At 47.9% G+C, this 21,191-nt stretch overlaps 1 protein-coding gene across 1 annotated transcript in view; it reads right to left on the reverse strand.

The window, feature by feature from the left end:
• Nucleotides 1-21,191, reverse strand: part of ZFHX3 (zinc finger homeobox 3) — a 159,303-nt gene that overhangs the window by 83,718 nt on the left and 54,394 nt on the right. Inside the window, exon 3 of the mRNA XM_044255817.1 lies at nucleotides 16,436-16,667. Coding sequence (XP_044111752.1) covers nucleotides 16,436-16,667 — 232 coding nt within the window. The remainder of the gene's footprint in view (nucleotides 1-16,435; nucleotides 16,668-21,191) is intronic.

Here is a 21,191-nt window from a genome sequence, read left to right on the forward strand (position 1 = left end):
TGACTGCAATTGTTGATCCTGGCTCAACATCCTCTTTCTAGCTAGAATGACCTGCTCACCAGCCCCTGAACTCCTCATCCAAACTCCTGAACTTCCTCCCACACCCCTGTGTCCTCTTCCTCCGCCTGCTCCTACCCATTCATTCTGCCTGTAACAGATTAGCCTGCTCCTTGGAGCTTCTCCAGTCACTCAGCTCAAGAATTCCTCACACCTTGGGAAGTCCAGGATATTTATCGTTCCCCCTACTAGACGGTAAATACAGTGGGTCATCCTGAACCCTGTTACTCGTATGTGTTTGTCTCATATCCCCCCAAAAGATCATAGGCAGGGATCATTTCTTCTACTCTTTTATAATCTCTCAGAGAAACTAATGTTTACAACTAACAGGTGCATGAGAAATAGCTGCAAAGCTCCATATATCCCAGAGTTGCCAGTGCAAGAATGGGGGAAAGAGTTACCACTGAGTAACCTTGAAAAACAATTGCTTAGAGAAAAGGGTGAATGTTTCTGAAGTACATTTAGAGTCCCCAGAATGTAAGTTTGCCTTTGTACATACAACTTCCCTTTTCAATGAGAATTCACGTACATTATTTCATTTCATCTTATTAGTATGATGGGATTTGTTCTTGATGAGTCCACAGCACTATGGTTACTCATCATCATCCCATTATCATTACATGTTTATAGATTTTCCCCTTTATTACTCATTTTATTTTTTCCATCAAGTATATTTCAAATATGAGGTAGTAATTACCAAGTTCTCTACGGCTTACACTTAAAGTTTGCCATTCCCCCCCATCATAAAAACAGTAAATGCCTATTGTTGATACTCTTGAAAATTAAAAAAAAAAAAGGTATGAAGGAAATAAAAATCACCTTTAATCATCTTAATATATTTATATATGTTTTAAAGGAAACTAGGACGATTACACGGGCTTTTCTGTCTTGCGTCCATGTCTATTGAGCTTCTTCTATATTTTTAAATAATAATCAAGAACATCCCTAATGGCTATCTAGATTTCCACCACATAACCATAACAGTTCACTTAATCCCCTCCTTATCCTTTAAAAGATGCATGGCAGAGATTCCTAATTGCCTTCGTAATAACTGGCCCTCCTCGTGAACAGAACACTCATTCTATCCGGGACAGCAGTACCCCGTGGTTAAGAACGGCATTTCCTGGGGCGCCTGGGTGGCTCAGTGGGTTAAAGCCTCTGCCTTCGGCTCAGGTCATGATCCCAGGGTCCTGGGATCGAGCCCCACATCGGGCTCTCTGCTCAGCGGGGAGCCTGCTTCCCCCTCTCTCTCTGCCTGCCTCTCTGCCTACTTGTGATCTCTGTCTGTCAAATAAATAAATAAAAAATCTTAAAAAAATAAAAAAGAACGGCATTTCCTGGTCTCTACTGGACCGCAGGATTCACGTGACCAAGTCTCAGCCAATGAGATGGAAGAGGAAGCAAGTGGGTGTGGCTTTGCGGCAAACTCTTTACAGAGCAGGCTGGAGCAGCCCAAGGCTATCTGGGGAGACCAAAGGAACGTGGGTCCCTACTGATCCCGGGGGGCCTTCACACCTGCGCCTGACTGCCCTCCTCTCGAGTCAGTTTTGTGAAAGAAAATGAAAGTTCTAATTCATTTTAATCCACTGTCGGAGTGTCTCTGTAAGTCACAGCTGAAGGCTATGATAAAATAATATTTTTGTCTGTTTGTTCCCCCCCACCACCTTCTACTATCTTCATAGTCTATATAACTTCAAAAACGACAGGACCAAGCCCTCCTGTACAAACCAGATATTCTGTGATCAACCTGGGACAGAAGTCAGGCACAGGGCACTGGCACTGAGCATTGCCTAACCTGTGGATAACAAGCCTGAGTCAAGCCCGCAGGGAATGATACGGGTGTTTATTCATTTCTACTGTTCCTGTAACTCCAGCTGAGAGTGACCAAGAAAGCTGCCCCTCTACTGGTTCAAGTAACTCCCATAAAAGAATTCCAAAGTTGCAGGCTGCTAGACTGCTTGGCACAGTCTTCGATCTGGACCACGGCCAGCTGGGCGTGGCAGATGCCTGTAAGCCTGGAACAGCGTCTGGGCTCTGGGTTTCTGAGAGGAGAAACCTAGCTGGGTCTGAACACAGGACTGCAGGGAAGCCTTCCATCCAGTACAGCTCCTCATGGAAGCCTGAGCACTGACAGGCATAGCCCAGAAGCCCGGTGGGTCTCCAGACCCCAAGGGAACTTTGATGGACCACATGACTGATGCCCCCCCCCGGGGGCCAGGACGCTCCCCCAGCAGCTGGGCTGAAGCCCCCAATGCAGTTTCTACTTGGTTCAAGGATCTGGAACCATAGCTGCTGTCCCTACAAAAAGCTGCTTCTCTGCTGATGAACAAACCACTTCCCCCATAAAAAACAGCAGACAAAGTACTAAAAAGCCCAACGCAGACCAAACTTCAAGACTGGTATATATTAGGGCTCAGTGAACTACCTGCTTAAGTCAGGTTTAACAAGATGACAATGCTTTAATCCTGCTGCTTTAAAAGACGGCTGAAGTGTGCGAGTCAAGCTTCCAGCCTTCGTGAGAACAGAACGGCGAATGCGATTTCATCATTCTCAGGGGACGCCGAGGCCTGGCGGGTCTCGGCACCAGGATTCCAAACACTCATGCTCCTGCCGAGTTTCAGAGCCACGGAGGACGGGAAGACGGCACCGGGCCCATGGCGCCTCCAGTCCACACCCAGGTGATGCCAGACCAATGCATCCACTTTGAAACAAGCCTACTTGACTGCCCGAAAGGGAAAATGAGCCGGGAAGCCTGCAAAACTAGGATCCTACGTATGCTGTTGTGCCATAATTTATGGGACAGTTTCCTACTCAGAAAGTCAAGACTACGGATGTTTCATAAAACACAGGCACACAACGTCAGAGGTTTGGCCCGAAAGCAAGTCTTCAGATGATCTGGGTGCGGATATTTCATTGTTATGGGAAGGGCTTAGAGGAGTCCGACAGAAGCAAATTCTCTAGTTCTCTGTGAATTTAGACTTCTTCAGCTAGAAATGGCTTAGGGATCCGGGCACTTGAGAACGAAAGGAGAATAAAACAACAGTGGGCGCTTGCTCTCTGTTTAATGAAAGCCCTGAGCTCCCGGCAGAAAGCATGTGCTGGAGGTGGACGGGGAGCTTCTGAGCTGCCAGCCACATTTCGGTGTTGTCACAGCACGCCCTGGTCAGCCTGCTGTCGTCCCCCGCCTTCCAGCCACTTCCTCCCCACGTGGTGCCGCCCATTAGAGTTTTATTAACCAAATGCTTGAGGGTTTGTGTATATTTATGTTACCTCCTCTTCTCTCCCTTCTGTTCTACCCGGGCACGTCGGGGAAAGAAAAAAAAGTTATGATAAACTTTAATAAAAACAAAATTAAAATGATTAAACCTTTCATATCCTTTAGAGATAATCTCTCTTCTGCTGGCTGGTCAAATCTGGAAGAAAACAAATGCAAACCAGGGGTTGCTGCTGCTCTTCCCAGCCACTCCCCGCGCCCCCCCCCCACAAAGAAACAAACAGAAAAGGTTGCCTGTGGCCAGATTTTTAAAATAAATTAAATTTGTCCTCACACACGGCAGCCAGGTGTGGCTAAAAATTTCTTTCCAAATATCCGTGATATATACCAACATCCTTCCCTCCAGGGGTCTTTCAACATAAGTCTGACAATCCCAAGGGGAGAGGGACCCTAAAACAGTTACTAAAAAAGAGTCACTATTTCCCAATTAGCCATGTAAAACTTGTCTTACAAAAGGGACCCAAAGCCCTGTGTCTGCATACCATGTACTGAAAACACACACACACACACACACACACACACACCAGTCTACATTCCTGATTAAAGCAAAGCCCAGAGAAAACAGTACAGTATGGCACAAATCTCCAAGGTCTTATGTGTTCTAAGGAAGCCTTCAGATCCGCCTGGGGTCGGGGCACATGTCCATGGAGAATAAAATGGCTGCGGAATTAGATCAGGCCTGTCTGTCAAAGGCTGGCTAGACACGCACATCAGAGCCGGGTCACTGGCCCTTCCAGAGTGGGATAATGACCTCTGGGCACGCAGCAGCGGGGACACTAAGAGAACAAAGGTGCTGGGGCACCGAGCCCTTTTTGGATTACAGTAGCAGGCAGTGAAATGAAATTCTTGTTCTGGAAACGCACATCGCAATCTTATACACCAAGTTCTGTGGAACGGCACACGCCCATCGGGAAGAAGGTGGAGGGGAAGAGAAGATGAAACATTGTGCCTTGGTCATCCTCACACCTACCCTGCCCAGAGACAGTGTCTCATTCTTGTGCGTGGTGTTTACATTGTAGTAGAGACAGCGCATCCTCAAGTCAAAAGGACGAGTCTTTCCTGTGCTTCACACTTAGGCGATGAGTCACCAGTTAAGGATTTTGTTTTTGGAGAAAAAAGCTGCTGACCCCTGGGCCAAAGCAGAGGATTCCAAAGTGCTCGGCTGAGTCGCAGGAGCAGCCTCTAAACATTCAGGGTCAGTGGTGCCCTTCCTACTTGCAGTCACCCCTCTCCTCTCGGCCCAGCGGGGTGGCGGGGAGGGACACGACTCCCTTCTCAACTATGGCGGACACACAGATTTCCACAGCAACCTGACTAGTGACGGTCACACCGTCAGCCCCCCTTGCTCAGACCTCGCCAAGGACTCCCCATGTTGATGCGAGCAGACTTCAAATCCCCACACCCTGCAGGGCCCAAGGGATTGGGCTGCCTCGCAGCCAGCCCTCTGCCCGCCCCCCTGCTCCGACCCCAGCCACCCCAGCCGAGCGGCTCTGTGCTTGCTGCGCCCCTGCCAGGACCACTCTCACTTGTTCCTCCCACGCAGCTCCAACGTGACCTCCCTGGAGAGACTTCTTCCGGGGTACCTTCTATAAGACAACTCCACTGTCTCGCTTGGCCCTGCCTGGCTCAATTTTTATAGCACCTTGTATACCTGACATTCTGAATTTACTTATTTGGTGTCTGTCTCCCTCCTGTACCCTACCCTCCTCCTCGATGAGAGGGAGAAGTCAGACTCTACACTATCATCCTGCTGGCAGACTCCCCAGAGTCTAGAGAGGTAGGTGCCTGGCCATACTAAGGACACGTCCCTGTTTGCAGGGCTAACGAACCCCACTTCTGGACTCAAATCAGTCCCCTTTTCACCAGCTGTAGTTCTTCTCTAAAACCAAGAAAGTTCAAATCTTGTCTTTTCCCCATCTGTGCCTTATCTTTGCCTCTTCATTTCCCAAGTCTTCGGCACTTGCCCATCCCTCTCGTACCTTTCCTTTCCCACCCTTTTTCAAGAACTGTGGCCCAGTTTTTTATTCTGTTCTGAGTTTTACTGCCAACATAGCGTTTGCTGTTGTTTTGTTAATCATTCAAGACCCACCAAGCCAAATTCCAGCTAATGTCTATTGCAAAATTCCAGTTATGACCATAAAAATGCCCAGGGTGGACACAGGTCTGCATGGCCAAGGGCGGGGCCACCTCCTCCTCACATCAGGGCCTCACAAGGCTCCTGTACCAGTGTCAGGCTGGAACCACTCAACCAAAGACCCCTGCCCCAGCTGCCAGGATCAGAGCTGCCCTCTCCACTCCTTGGGGTTTCTCAATGCTTTGGGAGCTGACTCACACAAGAAAAGCACAAAGGACTCTGAAAGTTAGGGAAAGCACATAAATCAGGACCAAGCATCCGAGAAGACCCAGGCTTGCACTCCAATGAACGCAGAGTCACAAAGAACTGTTGCCCCTTTTCTCACCTCAGTCTTAATGGGTTTCTTCATTTATATACTGAGAATCGAGCAATGGACCACATTCCTTTCTAGGTATGAAAAACCCTGTCCCTGGGGCAAAGCGCTCGATTTATTCCTTGGATGAGTCAGTCAACCCACAGCAAGGAGGGAAGACATAGCGGGCAGAGCATTACCCTGCGCCTCGGCTCCGACTCCCAGCTTAGCTGCTGTCTGGAGCCACGCTGTCCATGAAAACTTTCTGCAGGGAAAGAAATGTCCGCTCTCTGCAGCGTCCAATATGGCAGTCACTAGTCACGGGAGGCACTGAGCACAGACAGCCCAGAACACGGGACCCCTAGAGACTTGAGATAGCCACACTTGGCTGTGAACAGCTGCTGCTTTATACCACTGCAGGAAAGGAAGGCCCTTCCGGAGGCTGGCTTTGAAGCCTGCATCCCTGGTTCACATTTGCAAAGATCAGAACTGGGAATGAGGATGTGCCCACCCTGCGGACAAATGGGGACAGGCCCTGAATGAAAGTGATTAAGGGTGAAAACCTCTGCACTGGGATCGTTATATAATGTCAAGCATGGAGTGCTTAATGTGGAGTAAGGTAAAAGCAAAGAATAATGAGCCCTTCAGGTACTTCCAGCACTCCAAATCCTTGGAGTTCCCTTGCTGTTGGATGGAAGCCCAACCAATTCACACCATACAGAATTGTCTGCTCTACAGGTCAGAGAATATGGCAAGGCCCCGGGGACATTTACCCCAACCAGAGCAAAACAAAACAAAACAAAACAAAACAAAAAAAGTACCAGGGCAACACTATCCACAAATCCCTTGAGTTCTGCTTGCCCCTGAAAGCACCAGGGGGCAACAGTAAGGAGTCGCTGTGGCTGTAAATCCCTCCCGCACCAACCTTCCACACAAGCAGCTTGCTGGAGCGCCCACCAAGGGCGAGTTCTGTTGATGCTGAGACTGTCAGGTTTCCCAGGCACGAGAACATCGCTGCACAAGACTGACTGGGGGCTCCCCGGGGCCCTCCCTCCCAGGAGGAGGTCTGACTGGAGGCTGTGTCAGGACTCAGCCTCAGTGGGTACCATGCTCTGAGCTCCCCCCAGACCGGACAAGTCTCCTCTAGCACCTCTGCTTCCCTCTGGTGTCCCCTTGCGAGGAGATGGCTCTGTTTCTTCACATGCCAGGGGCCTCAACGAGGATGGAGGCTGGAAGCTGGGGGGTTGCTGGTGGGGCCTGACGTCCGGCGTCTCTCCGACTTCCCTTCACTCCCACATCCACCTCCACTCCCACCCTCCCTCCACATCCAAAACGACCATTGAAAAAGGAACATGAAACAGGCTTTGGATGTCCTCAGAAAGCCCAAGTGACAGACCGAGCTGTGTCCTCCCCCCAAATTCTTATGTTGAACTCTTAGCCCCCTAGTTGCTCAGATCGGAGTGTCTTTGCAGTGAGGGCCTTTGCAATGGTGATCAAGTCAAAGAAGGCTGTTCGGGGGGCCCTGAACCAGTCCAACTGGTGTCCCTATAAGACACACAGACACCAGGGAGAGACACGTGGAGGAAAGGCCATGTGAGAACAGGAGGTGGCTGCCTACAAGCTGAGGACAGAGGCCTCGGGGGGAGCCAAACCTGCCAATAACTAGATCTTGGACTTCCAGCCTCCGGAACTTCAAGAAAACAAATTTCTCTTAGTGAAGCCACTCAGTCCGTGGTATTTTGTTGCGGCAGCCTGAAGCAGACGAAGGCAGTCCAGAAGGAAAAACTCTGTCCTAAGCTTAGGATTTTAAACCAATGAAAACAGTGGAAGAAAAGAGCACAGATTCTTTTTTTGACTTCATGAGAAGATGACAGTTTGGGATAAAATTTTAAGTTAAAACAACAGGTCTGTTCCAAGAAAAATCACACACTGTCCAATTTTTAATATTCTAATTGGAGCAAAGGTCAAGGATCTTTTAAAAGCAATCAATAGCTCCTTTTGTTAACATAATACACCAAAGGTCTCAAGACAGTCTTGAGGTACAGACTATAAAAAGCCCTTCAACATGTACTCTGAAAGACACATCTTTAGAAAGCCCAGTCAAACTCCCTCAGCCCTGCTAAGAGGCTTAGATGCCTCTGTGAAACATACTGCTCCCATACTGGGAAAAGGAAGCAGAGAGAGAGAGAGAGACGGACAAGCAATAAAGAATATGCCCATTCAGGCTGGCAGAATGCAGGTAGCCGATGGGCACCACGTTCTTTAAAATGGAAGCCAAAGAACGTTCTAGAAAATGCAGCTCAAAGCCTGCCTGAAATCTGGGGGATCCCAGGGAGGTTCCCAGCACTGTTCAAAAGAAATTTCTCAACTATTCTATAAATCTGTACTGTCCACCAAGGTAGCCATGAGCCACATTAAGCACTTGAAATCTGGCTAGTATGACAGAGAAACTGAATTTTAAGTTTTTTATTTGACTTCAATTAATGTAAGCCTAAACAGCCCCAGGTGGCCATAACTGCCATATTGGACAAGCAGGCAACGTATCTGGAGAAGTTCCCTTGCTGCTCTCAAGGGACCCAGAGACCCCACAAACAGGGAACTATGGGCAGTGCTTATACTGATTTGGAAGGACATAAAACTTTTTCACTTCTAGTCAGTGTTCCAAAAAAAAAAAAAAAAGCATATGTGGCTATAATTCTCATAATTGGGTCACAGTTTGAAGGGGGTTCCTTAACATCTCTTAAGTCTGAGAAGCCTTTGAGCTATTTCTGTAAGCAAAGGGATGCATGTTCTATTTTCCTCCCTGGCCCCCAACCAAGGTCAGGAACAAGTTTAATATAGAACCTAAGTAGCTCAAGAAATGGATTTTTTTGCACATTTCTAAAGGCAAAACAAATACAAGTCATTATTAGACTTGAAAAATATATTGGGGCGACACGAGAGGTATGACGGGCAGAGGCTGGGATGAGGGCTCTGCACACGGGACGGGGCTGCTGGTTCCTGAGACAGTGGTCGTTGCAAGACCCCTCCCCTCAAATGAAATCCAGGCACAGATCCCCAGCCCCCAACCCAGCAAAAACACCCACCCACTGGCTAACCATCCATGTTCACCTAAGGGACAAGGTGTACACTTTCGAGTTCCCTGGATACCCCTTTTCAGAGATGAGTTGGCATAAAGCTTTCACTAAAGTAACACTTGGTGTGATATGTCATTCTAAGTCTCCCCTGTGAGGGGGAGGTTCCTGTGTTTTCGGGCTCTTTGGCATGTCCTTCAAAAGTGCACTGGCCAATGCTGATCTCCAAATGCACATACACACGTCCTCTCTCCTAACTCCAATAACCACCAGCAAGTGCCTTTTCTCTTTCTTTCTTTCTTTCTTTTTTTTTTGCAGCACCCAGATGTGGCCGTGATATTGCTGCCTCTCAGACTGGGCCGTCCTGGGTGGCCATAAGGGCACACACTACTACCTACCCAAGAGGACAGGATGGAGGACAACTGAGGGCCACCAACCAGGAGCAAGGCTAACTTCAGTGTGTAGCCATATGGACAGCCCCTGTACAGGGCGACGTATGCTCCAGTGTTATTTGCTGAAATAAAACGAACGAACAAATCCCTAACAGCTCTGATCATTCCATAAAAAGAAATCAACTAGTGAATGCCCAATCCAGAATATGAAAGGGAGAATGATTAAGAATCACTGACTGTGGCCTACTGCAGCCAGGTTTTGAATAATTTCTAAAAGGTCAACGTCTCGGTGTGAATGCTGGTGTCTCTTGGAGAACACAGAGAGGAAAGAGATTACATAGGAGGTCGGAGACTCCAGACCCACTGCCCAAGTGACGACTATGGTGATGTCCCACCCTCTTTGGAGAGACCCTTCCAGAGCAGGAGCACAGGGCAGCAGTGAAACTGTGCTTTGCGCGTGTCCACCTTCCAACAGACCAGACCATTAGCATATTTTGCAGAGAGCAAACAGAAAAGTTTAATTGCCCTTAATTACCCAGTTCAAGAAGGCTCCTAGATAATGGCTTTTCAGATTTCTTGCCTGGTATCAATGTAATTTCCCTGACTCTGGCTTCATTATATTTCTAACTTGGAAGCAACAGCCTCTCGAAGATGCCTTTCCATAACAGACGCTGAAGTTCGAAAGCAGGCTGGGCCGTCACCACAAAGGTTTCTTGTCTCAAGAGTCAGATCCTCGGCTTCCACACTGGTCTGGCGGGTTTGGGGGGGGGGGGGCCTTGGGGGAAGGGGGAGGGGAGGACACACTAGCATATACTTAGAGGAAGGACTAAGACAAGGAATATGTAATCAGAAGCCATCACAATTACAAATGTAAATGAACAGGCAATTGGCGCTGACCTTTGTAGATTGTTAGAGGACTAATTAAGGCAAATCAGGAACTCTGTTCCAACAGAAAAACAAGACAGTGTACACCCTAAGAACTACTCCTGTCCTCTCCGTGTAGATGCAAAATGCGAGAGAATCAGACAGTAATCAAACTATGGACGCTTTCCAGTGACAAATATCAAACCATCTCCATGAACAAAAGACAACCACGACTCACTCCTTGCTGCACTGTTAGCAACTGCACGGGTGTCTCTATCTACAAGCACCAGGGAAATGTGAGTCCTGCCATGTGCCTATGCTCTATCAGACTCCACGCAAGCAGATTCCACCCAGGAAGCAGCCACAGACCTCAATTATAAACTTTTGGTTATTTTAAAGCTTTAAAAGTTTTAAGAAAAATACTTTTCAAAAAACAGAATCGAAGTAATCAAACCAACAGAATCCAATCACGTTATTCCATAAACTCTATTTTTCCATTTAACGATAGCATACTCTCTTTCCTGAGGATCTGTAGTGATCTCTCTTCATCTGTGCGTCGTTTCCCAAAAGCACACTGAAGTTTACAATCCTATTGTCCATATAGTCCTTATCAGGGAATGTATTTAAGACAGATAAAGTCACATTTCCTGCACTCCTCCATGAGTGCTTTAAATTTCACTCACTCCAATGTGTTTGATGTGCTTTTACATGCAATGTCTTTAGTTAGAAATATGCTGTCCCTATGCCTTCCCCAAGTCCCATGAATAAGATGTAGTAAAAGGAAGAAACAAAGAACGTTGCTATTTGGTTTACAAAAACAATGCCTCAGAATTTTGGACGTGGCTACAGCAAATGTCAGTGCTATGCGAAAAATTACACTGAAATTGCATATAATTTAGCTCCTTATAAAAAAAAAAGATGTACTTCATATTTTGTATGCAGGGCAGCCTTATGCCAATTCTGAAAAATAAAAACAGAACAAAATGAGAAAGCTGAAGAGAGAACATTTTCTTACTCTCTCAAGCTGCAGGAGTTCAGCAAAACTCCCTGAAAGTTGGTTTGAAAAAATAACCCATCAAGCAAACCCAGTGAGTGTTTGAATACGGGTCGTCACTGAATCCACATCATTACTCGGCGGGCCCCTACCTCCCGACCCGAGGAATTCACTACCTCGAGCGCCAAAGAAGTGTCAGTAAAGGGGGATGCCAGCTTCCACTCCAAACAAAATATGCTCTTAGACTCCAAACAGTTGTTTCCTCTGTAAACTGAGTCATCATCTGATTGCCTCGAACGCCTGGGCTGGCGTATGGACCGGGGAATCCCCACGAAGAGATAAGAGGAGAGGTCAGGAGTGTCCCCCAACTCACACAAAGTCTTCAATGCAGTCGCGACGCGATCAAGAACCGTTCGATTTTATCTGTGCGAAGAAGTTTGGATATCTAGGACTATGTGAAAGAAAAAGTAGTGAAGGCAAGGGTAAGATAGGAAAAAAAAAAAAGAGGAGGAAGAGAAGGCAGGCAGACAGGAGGAGTACAAAGGGCCTCTTGTCTCCTCCAAGCTCAGGGCACTGATAGAGTGAAATTAACTACAGTTTCGCCCGGGAGCCAGAAATGCCTTTTTAATAAGCAAAGAGGGAAGCTGATCCTACACATGACCCACCTACAAGAGCTTTCCATCTTTCAGGAGCTTCTGGTCAACTAAGGGGAAGTAAACAGCCAGTGCCAGCAACTGAGAGACATAACCCAGTGTGTCAGCATATAACAATGGGCTTTCTCTACCACTACCTGGTTGTAAGCAGGAAAAGACCAAATCCCAACAAAGTCCGGAGAACACTTGGTCTTGCAGAACATACACTCAAGTCAATAACCAAACCAGGCCAGGGGAGACTGGGAGGTGGGGGGGGAGACCTCACCTGTTTAAGTTACTCCCCTTTCTCTGAGCTGTGTATTTCCAAGTCATTTTTTTTTTAAAGTTTTGTTTTGTTTTTTTTAAAAAGATTTTACTTATTTGACAGACAGAGATCACAAGTAGGCAGAGAGGCAGGCAGAGAGAGAGGGAAGCAGGCTCCCCGCTGAGCAGAAAGCCTGATGCGGGGCTTGATCCCAGGATCTTGAGATCATGACCTGAGCTGAAGGCAGAGGCCCAACCCACTGAGCCACCCAGGCACCCCTCCAAATCATTTCTTAAAAGGGAAGGCCCACTGTGTGTGTGTATGAGTGTGTGTGTGTGTGTGTGTGTGTGTGTCTATCTGTCTGCTTGTCTAGTATGGGGGTAAGGGCAGCAAGCGTAACCACAAAACTGTCACAATGGGTTAGAGATGATATGATACAGGACATGGCTTGCCCACTGACGTAAGGGTAAAGCCTGACCCCAGGCAGGACCACATGGGGGACAGAAGCCTAATTATTAGCGCACCTCCAAACAACAGAGACTTGGCCCTTTGGTGCAGGGCAGGACCTAGATGGTTTACATCTGGCCAGGAGGCCTCTCCGGAGGGGGGTTACATGATGGATGACAGAGCTGAACCCTGACCAGGACGACAAAGTGGTGGAGGGCAGTGGAGACCTTCAGTATTTCTTTCTCTCTATTTCCAAATTCACCTGGGTTGGCAGACTACGTGGTGAGCTGGACTGACCAGAAAACATACTGACTTAAGGAAACAGGTAAAATTTGAAAGGCTATGTTTGTCCACCACAGTGAAGAAACTCTTCGAGAGTTCTCTCCACCAGCCGCCAAAAGGGAAGTCTGGGTACCTGCAGAAGGGGACAGGAGACTGAGCTCAGAGAAGAAAAGAAAGGGATTTCTCCTATAAAACTTTCTGGTGCATGGACAGCAGAGGAGGAAAGGAGGGAAGCAAGACCACCATCCTTTAAGGAGATGTTGACAGGAGGCCAGTATAGAAAACCCAGGACAGCACACCAGGTACATGGAGCTCACAGTCAGAACAAGCAGAGTTCCCAAAAGGTGCTCACAGACTCCCTGAGGCTTCCTCACGCTACACGAATGATGTTTCTAGCTGAAGATTAATGTCCTGACCCTTATGTGAGAGAAGAGAAAATCAGGAATATAGGATCAAGTCTCTGTTGATAAATTCGAAGCTGATGACCTTCGGGGTCTTCGTTCTGAGAGGTCTACAATGTCCCTTTTTTTCCCTTTCTTTTAAGAAGATTTTAATTATTCATTTGAGAGAGAGAGAGAGAGAGAGAGAGCACATGCAGGGGGAGATGCAGAGGGAGAGGGAGAAGTAGGCTCTCCGCTGAGCCAGGAGCCCAAGGCGGGCTCGATCCCAGGACCCTGAGATCATGACCCGAGTCAAAGGCAGACGCTTAACCATCTGAGCCACCCAGGTGCCCCCACAATGTCCCTTTTCTTAAAAAACATTCTTTCAAGAAGTTAAAAGCCAATCCCTGGGGGGAGGGAGGATATATTTAAGATGAGTTGTCATAAAGGGGTTTCTGAAAGGGCACCCAGTTACTTTTAATGTCAGTGTGAATATTACCTAATAATTTGTCCTTTTGTCAGGAGTGAGGAGTACACGGAGCCGCAGCGTGAGTGGGAGGAGGGTGCAGGGCGGGGAGGGAGGAGGGCGGAGAGCAAAAACATGACTTCGGGCCAAAGACAATACAAAAGGATTTTGAAATACAGAAAGGAAGTCTATCATCTAGACTAAAGTTGCTCATACACTTCAGGGGGAAAAATAACTCCTAATACGCATTAAATGAGAGAAACCCAGAAGGCAATGGTGTAAGAAAGCAGTTCCAGAGCGGACTGCATAAATAGAAGTATTACATTATAAAACAGGGAACTGTTTGTTCCAGTCCATAGACCCCGGGTGAAATGGCAGCTGTACACTATTTAGTTTGGGGCACCTCATTAATAAAAAGGGAATTCTGAGTAGAGTGAAAGAAAGAATTGAAAGGCGAAGGGACCAGCTTTTAATGGAAGATTAAAACAATGACGTGTGCAGAGCTGGCCCCCCCAACCCAAAAACAGAAAGAAAAAGGAAAAAAAAAATTAAACGACAAGAACAACAAAAACAAACCCTGAAATAAATAGGTCTACACTCATGGATGAAGGAAGGAGAATCCTGTAAAGTGACTTCACAGCAAAATAATGGGAATGACAGGATCACAGAGAGGCCAGAATGTGGAGGACAGGGACCCCCCACAGCCAGATGGCAGGAGGGGACAGATGGGTCTTGTGGGCGCTGGCCTCGTCCCTTGCTCCCGAGTGCACACACAAGGCAGAGCAGAAGCCCCGGAGATTACGGTGTGTGAACTTTAACCAGAAGAGGCATTTGAGAAACATACAGGAAAGGACAGTTTTGCAGTGACCCAGAGGTGACCAAAATTATCTTGGTACCCAAGAAATGATCCTGGTTCCCAAAGAAGTGATTCACCCAGCCTGCCAGGAGGACTGGCCTTTCCACAGTGATAATGAAACCGCAGCTACTCCGGCAGAGAGGACACATTCTCCCACTTCAGGATATCTGGTCATTTCATTTATATGGGGGAAAAAAGAGCAAAGGAACAGCTGGGGGATAGGGGCAGGGCATGGGGCACTCTGAGGGGTCTGCGAGGGCTCAGGAGGGACCCCTCCAGGAGAGAACGAAGCTCAGAGAGCAACTGATCTGGCGAGGCTTTCGGAGATTAGGAAATGTCTACTCTGGCAGAGGGCTAGCCATGAATTAATCATAGGTACCTAGAAAACCAGGGAAAATAAAAAGTTGTACAAGAAGGTAAATGAAATTATAAAACTCTACATGGCTCAGCTGTGATTAATATTTATAGAGTCAGAATAACGAAAACACTGAATATTAATATAACCCCAAATTATTATTTAATCATCATGGAAGATGTAGGGAGGGAAGACTAGGTATGCAGGGGGCTGGGGAAGGTGGTGTAGGGGGTAGAGAGATGGTGTGTGTGTGTGTGTGTGTGTGTGTGTGAGTGTGTAGTTTGGGGTTTCTGCGTGTCAGTCTGTGTGTGTGTGAGGAGGACTGTGTGGTTTGTAGAATGGTATACTAGTGAAATCGTCATCTTTCGGAGTAGGAAGCCAATAGAGAATATCTGAAATATAAAAAAACATCAAGAAACAGTAGTAGAAGCACATTGAGAAATATGGAAATAATAAGAGTAACCAAAGAAACAACTGAAAGTTGAAAGATACTGCTCTGGGCAATGGGATGGGGGAGAGGGATTGTCATGCCATTTTTTCATGAGGTTTCTATAACTTGTTGCCCATAAAAACTACAAAAATGTGAAATTTGGTAAAAGTAAGATTAAGACCCCACTGGGCCACTACAGCTCAGTGGCGAAGAGTGCTGCGGGGGACGGGCAGATCAAGGACAGCCCTGAGTCTCCAGCGTGGCCAGCTGGTGTGACGGCGTGCCACCAAGACAGGGGACAGTTGTGAGCTCAGAGTCTACGACGTGGCACCAGCAAGAGATCCAGGGAGCTGTTTGATGTGCATGTGGGAATGCCAGGAGAGCAAAGCTTTCAAAGGCTGGGAGCCAAGGGCTGGGGCCTAATGCCCGGCAGATGTCAGCATGGGAGTGAGGGGGAGGGCAGAATGCGGGACCATGAGCCAGGGACAGGCATGGAAGGATGCTCATGAAAAGCAGGAGGACACAGGTCCCAGGATGAGACTGTGCAATACTTCCAGAAACTTCCAGAGACCACAGGAGGAAAAGGCAGCCTGGCAGGTAGCTACCGGATTGGGTAAATCCAAGGTCAATGGTGACCTCTCAAGGGTAGGTTGATGACGCGAGAGACCGGCTACGGTAAGCTGAGGCATGGACTGGACCGGGGTGCCTGAGAGAGGAGCACAGGACAGGAATGGGGGCAGAAAGCAGCAAGGTACCCCGGAAGGTCCCAACTCTTTGAGGAGAAGCAGGCGGCGTGGGGCCCCGACTCGCAGACCCACCCTCAGACCCAGTGAAAACGTTTACAGCAGGCGCTGCTGGATCCTCTCTGAAGTTCATTCTTCCACACCGCACTTGAGGCCACAAACCGCCCACTCTTACCACGGAGCAAGACATCATTATGCCTTTGCTGTATGTCCCTCTGAAGCAACAAACTGAATGTGGAGTCTAGAACCGGAGGAATCTGGGGACAGGAGACCAAACATCTCCCGGTGTCCGACTCCCTGGGCAGTGGCCCGTGACACCTGAAGAAAAGCGATGCTGAGGTCCTTTAGCTTAACGCCAACAACAAAAGAGACAAGAATGCTCGCCACGTTCCCTGCAGAACACAAGGGTCCCCCGTGAGGCCGGTGACAAGACGCGCGAGCCGGCAGCAGCCAGCCACAGCCCCCGGAGAGGTCCTCCCGGCCCGTGAGACCACTCACCTGGCTCGGTGGAGGGGCACCTGCGGATGGTGAAGATCTGCCCCAGGTCCTCGTCCTCCTCCGGGAGACCCTTCTGCAGCCGCTGCAGCTTCCGCAGGCTCTCGCTGCGCTGGTGCTTCATGGAGCGCACGTGCTGGATGAGGTTGAGCTTGGCCTTGGTGGAATAGTTGCACAGGACGCAGTGGTAGTAGCAGCTCTCGCCCTCCACTCCGCTCTCGTGCTGCTGCAGGTGCTGTGAGGGCAGAGGACAGGGACACGCTGTGGGTCAGCTACTCGGAGCCCGCCACCGCCACGCGCGCACTCCGGACCGGCCGCAGCCCCGTGCGGAGACCCCCTCGGAGGGGTGGTTCTGTCTCCTCCGAGGGACCTTCCTCCAGCAGCTCTTCGAGGACCAGCAGCCGGCGGACTCTCATTCCCATCTCCCCTGAACATCCCCTCCCCTGTGACTTTTCACAGCGCTGCCGCGGTCGGATCCGACCCTCCCCATGTCAGCCGGGTCTTCCTGACACGATAATCAAAGGATCCCCCTCTCACACTCCAGAGCGTCCTGCTTTATTTAGATCGGGGTTGACAAACAACGGCCCACAGGCCAAATCCAACCTGCTGCCTTTCTGTAAATAAAGTTCCAACAGAACACGGCCCCAGCCATGGAGCTGCGTTGTCTTGATGGCTGCTTTCAAAGCACCAGAGTCTGGGGTCACTGCGACAGAGGAAACATGGCCCACAAAGCTTCAACGGTTACTATCAGGCCCTTCCCCGAAAAAGTTAGCCACACCCTGCTTTAGGTGGACGCCAAAGGGTCACCCTCCCTGTACCGAATCCGAGGTCACTAACACAAAGCCAAAGCTGCTGTCTGGCTTTTTCACAGGAATGACAGGTCAAGTTTTTATATTTAGAACCACAGTCTATTAAGAGAACCTAAAATTAGATTTTCCTTTGGATTAAAAAAATGACAAAAAAATAAACTTCTCCAGACTGGTTCCCTGTCAACATCTGAAGGTCATTTGGCTTAGTGCATCAGATGGTCAAAATTACACTCTTCGTTGTGTTTGTGTAGACACAGTACTGATTCCAGAACCAGGAGGCCCCACCGCTGGCAGAGAATAGGGCAGACACGGGATTAAAGTGAGGGGAACAAGAACAGGGGAGGTCACGGAAACAGTGGACCCCAGACTTCCGTGTGTAGGAGAAGACTCAGAGATTATCCAAGGACAAAATTCATAAACGTCTTGTGCCTCTCTGAGAATATGATGAAAGCTACAGGCCCGTTTCACTAACTGCTGGGGAAGTGACATGCTCCTGGTACAGAAAGGCTATCCCTTCCTTACAAATGACCCATTTTAGGAGAAGAGGATATTTTTCTATTGGCTGCATATAAAGCAGGGGAAACAATTCCAAAAAACTTGAGTCAATGATCCAAAGTAACCCAGCTTGTTAGTGGGAGAGAGAGAGGACAAGAACCAGGGTCTCCTATCCCCCAGGATCCTTGTGTAGGAAGAAACTCACATCATGTATCTTCTGTGCTTATGGTATTACCCTCTTTCTCTCTACCACATCCCCAGACCCCAGAGCCGGGCCCCAGGAGCTACACAGAAGATACCACAAGTGCCTTGGAAATAATTTGTGTTGTTCTTCTCCTTTCTGACCTGCACTTGTCCCATTCAGGGCCCATGCTTTGAAAACTATTGTTCACCCTGCTTGGAAAGCCTTCTTGTCCAGACTATAATTTGAGACCCGGAGAAGGCAGAGCAGTAAGAATGCCCTGCACTCCACCCAATATTAAAAATACCGAGTGGTCCTACCAGCACTTCCTATCAAATGACACAGCTCTGAGGCTCAGGTGCTCACAGGTACACATTTTGTTCACTGGAAAAGTATGAACATTCTAGAAGCACGTTTGAGCCTTACTGGAAGAGGAAAAATGAATGCATCAATGGAGTATTGCAGAAAAATCACTGTGGGGGAGCCAGAGGGGGAGGCCCAGGTTCTCAATCACGTAGACTGGCTAAACCAGTCCATAGTAACCCATGCTTTGAGGCCAAGGTATGGGTAAAAATGTGAAGGGCTTCACAGGCACCAACATGAGAACAATCCCTTCTTTCACCCAAAATGGGTGATGTGACACACTCAGAAGCAGAACTTTGCAACAATGTGATACCCCAACCAGAAACAGCCCTCCTACAGCATCCTCACAACTGGAAGGGATCTGAAGAACCAGTGAGCTCAGTGTTAACCGGTAAGGCAACTACAATAACTGGTGATTAAAAAGCTACCTTTCCTGAAATAAATTTGAGCTGATTTTTTAAAAAATGGTTTATCCTCATTTTGCCTGGTCTGAGACAAGGGTCCTCGCAGAGGATTTCAAGAGGATGGAATACACCAAAGCCCTATTTTCCAAAGGCTCCAGCCCTGGGGAGGAGGAGGGTGTAGTGGGCTAGATTTGAAGGAGAAGGATGAGCTTGCCCATGTTCACTCTCCCTGACTTCTCCACAAGGGTCTCCCCTGAAAAGCCAAAAAGTCGACTAAGATATTCCTGGGAGCAAGGGTTTGGCTTGGGATTAAGAAGCAGGACACTCTACAAGAGCCCGTACAAGGAAATGTATACCATTGTGTTGGGTCACTGAGACCAAAAGAATTACATTTATTAGAGTTTCAACAACAACTGATGAAATAAAAGATAAGAGAGAAAACAGCCATGGAATCCAAAGCAATAAGTATTATCAAGGGATTTTGGCAATACTATCAACTATGAAATCAGAACAGGAATCACTAAAGCCTTACCCCCAAATTCCCATTACCTTCCTGTGAGACAGGATTTCCTTGCAATAAGGCACTGAATCTTAAACATAAAATTTTAATAGGGATATGAAGATTCCTTTCCAAATGTCTGGAATTTCCAATCTCTGAGCCAGAAGAGAGGATAACATGGCCAAGAAGAGTTGGATGGGAGATGAAATGTCAAATGTCTTTTGTCCTCAAATCCACGGGCTCTTGGGTAAGAGAAAACTATATAAATCCTGAATTGACATGAACATCATACTGGGGACTCCTGATTTAAAAATAGGATGAAAACGTTCCAAAACCACCCTACACTTGAACTCATAGTTGTCAGTGTCAATCTCTCGAGCCATGAAGAGTTCTTCTGTCCGCCATCTGAGAGCCATTCTGGAAGGGAAGTGGACACATGCCACAAACGGGATAGGGAAAGGAGGTGGACAGAGCCAAGGCCTCCCCCCAGATCAGACCCTGGTCTAGGGAATATTTAGTGTCTTCTCTTAGAGGTTTGCACCAAAGCTCAATTCAAAATTCCCAGCTGGTTTTTGAACTCCAGGCTCATTCTCTAATACACTTAAAAAAAAAAAAAAAAGAAAAGAAAAAGAAAGAAAGAAAGTGAAAAAAATCCAGAATAAACTATTTCTGGGTTGTCAGGAAACACCTGCTCATAAAGATTACACCCCAACCCAAACTTGGGCTTACAACCTGAGTCTACCCACATGTCAAAGATCCTGATCTTAACCAAATTTTACAAGTTCTCACTCAGTCCTTCTCAAGCTGTCCAACCTGGAGTAAACAGGGACCCAAAGCTAGCAGTTAGGGTCCTGTCCTCTGTGACCTTCTCCACACCATCTGGTCATTTCCCGGGTCCTGAGCGGGTCAATGCCCCAACCTGCTGGACAGACACCCTCTCCCTCCCAAGTGGCACTGGCTCTATCTCCAGGATTTCATCCCTGGAACCTTCCTCATCAGAAGCAGCAGGAGGGGGGGGGCTGGAGAGACCAGTGAGGACTCCACCAGGACAGGTCAGCCTAGGACATGCTTTCCCTGCAGAAGAGAGGAGAGGTTTTCATTTGGAGAAGTAGAGAGTATAATTTGTTCCTGACCCAGCTAATTAGAATACCCTCAATTGGGATCCCCATGTATTTAATTAAATTCACTGTAATATATGAAGAATCCACCAAGGCACAAGTCCCAGGGGAACACTCAATAAAGGAGCTGCCTCCTTTCAGAGTTCTTGCTCTGCTCGCCAGGCAGGAAATTTCTCCCACACAAATCCTCAACTCTCCAACCCTCTCTCTGTCTAGCATGGAGCCCCCCTCATCCTTGGGGAGGGGGACCCAGTTACTTTACTTTTTTCACTTCTCTTTACTCTGCATTCAAGATTCTTAGCTGCCTACCTCGATCAGGCTGAGTGTACAGTTTAAAAACAGAAGCAAAGCAACAACTTCAACTGTGCCCTAGTATGCTGTCAGGTGTGCACGGCTCACACGGACCCCAAGAAACCTGGCTGCTATGCCCACTGGGCAAGGTTTGGCTCTGATCCCTTTCTAAGTGTCTGCAACATGTCACACGCTGTCCTAACACACACAAAGAACACACCCTACCCCAGGGCCTTAACCTGCAGATGATTAAGACTGTGACACTGGTGGCTTAGACGACATGCCATGGGGATATGAGGAGGGCATCCCTTTGGCTTCAAAATCCTTGTTCAGACTATGCCAGCTAGACCCGTGAAAATCACTGGCTTGCTCCAGAAGAACTGCCATCTATCCGCAAACTAATAATGACAAAGAAGCATGACCAACTAATAAATCAAGAAAGAAAAATCGGCTTAGCTAAAGAATAGTGGCAATTGAGGTCTACCCCAACACACTGGGGCCAGTGACCTATGACCCTTGAACCTGCCCGAGGGTTCCCTTGATTTTCCTCAATGTCACAGGCTGGTTTAAAAACTACTTGCAAAACACTGGGGGATACG

Source organism: Neovison vison, chromosome 7, assembly GCF_020171115.1.
Source record: "Neovison vison isolate M4711 chromosome 7, ASM_NN_V1, whole genome shotgun sequence".
NCBI classification, from domain to species: Eukaryota; Metazoa; Chordata; class Mammalia; order Carnivora; family Mustelidae; genus Neogale; species Neogale vison.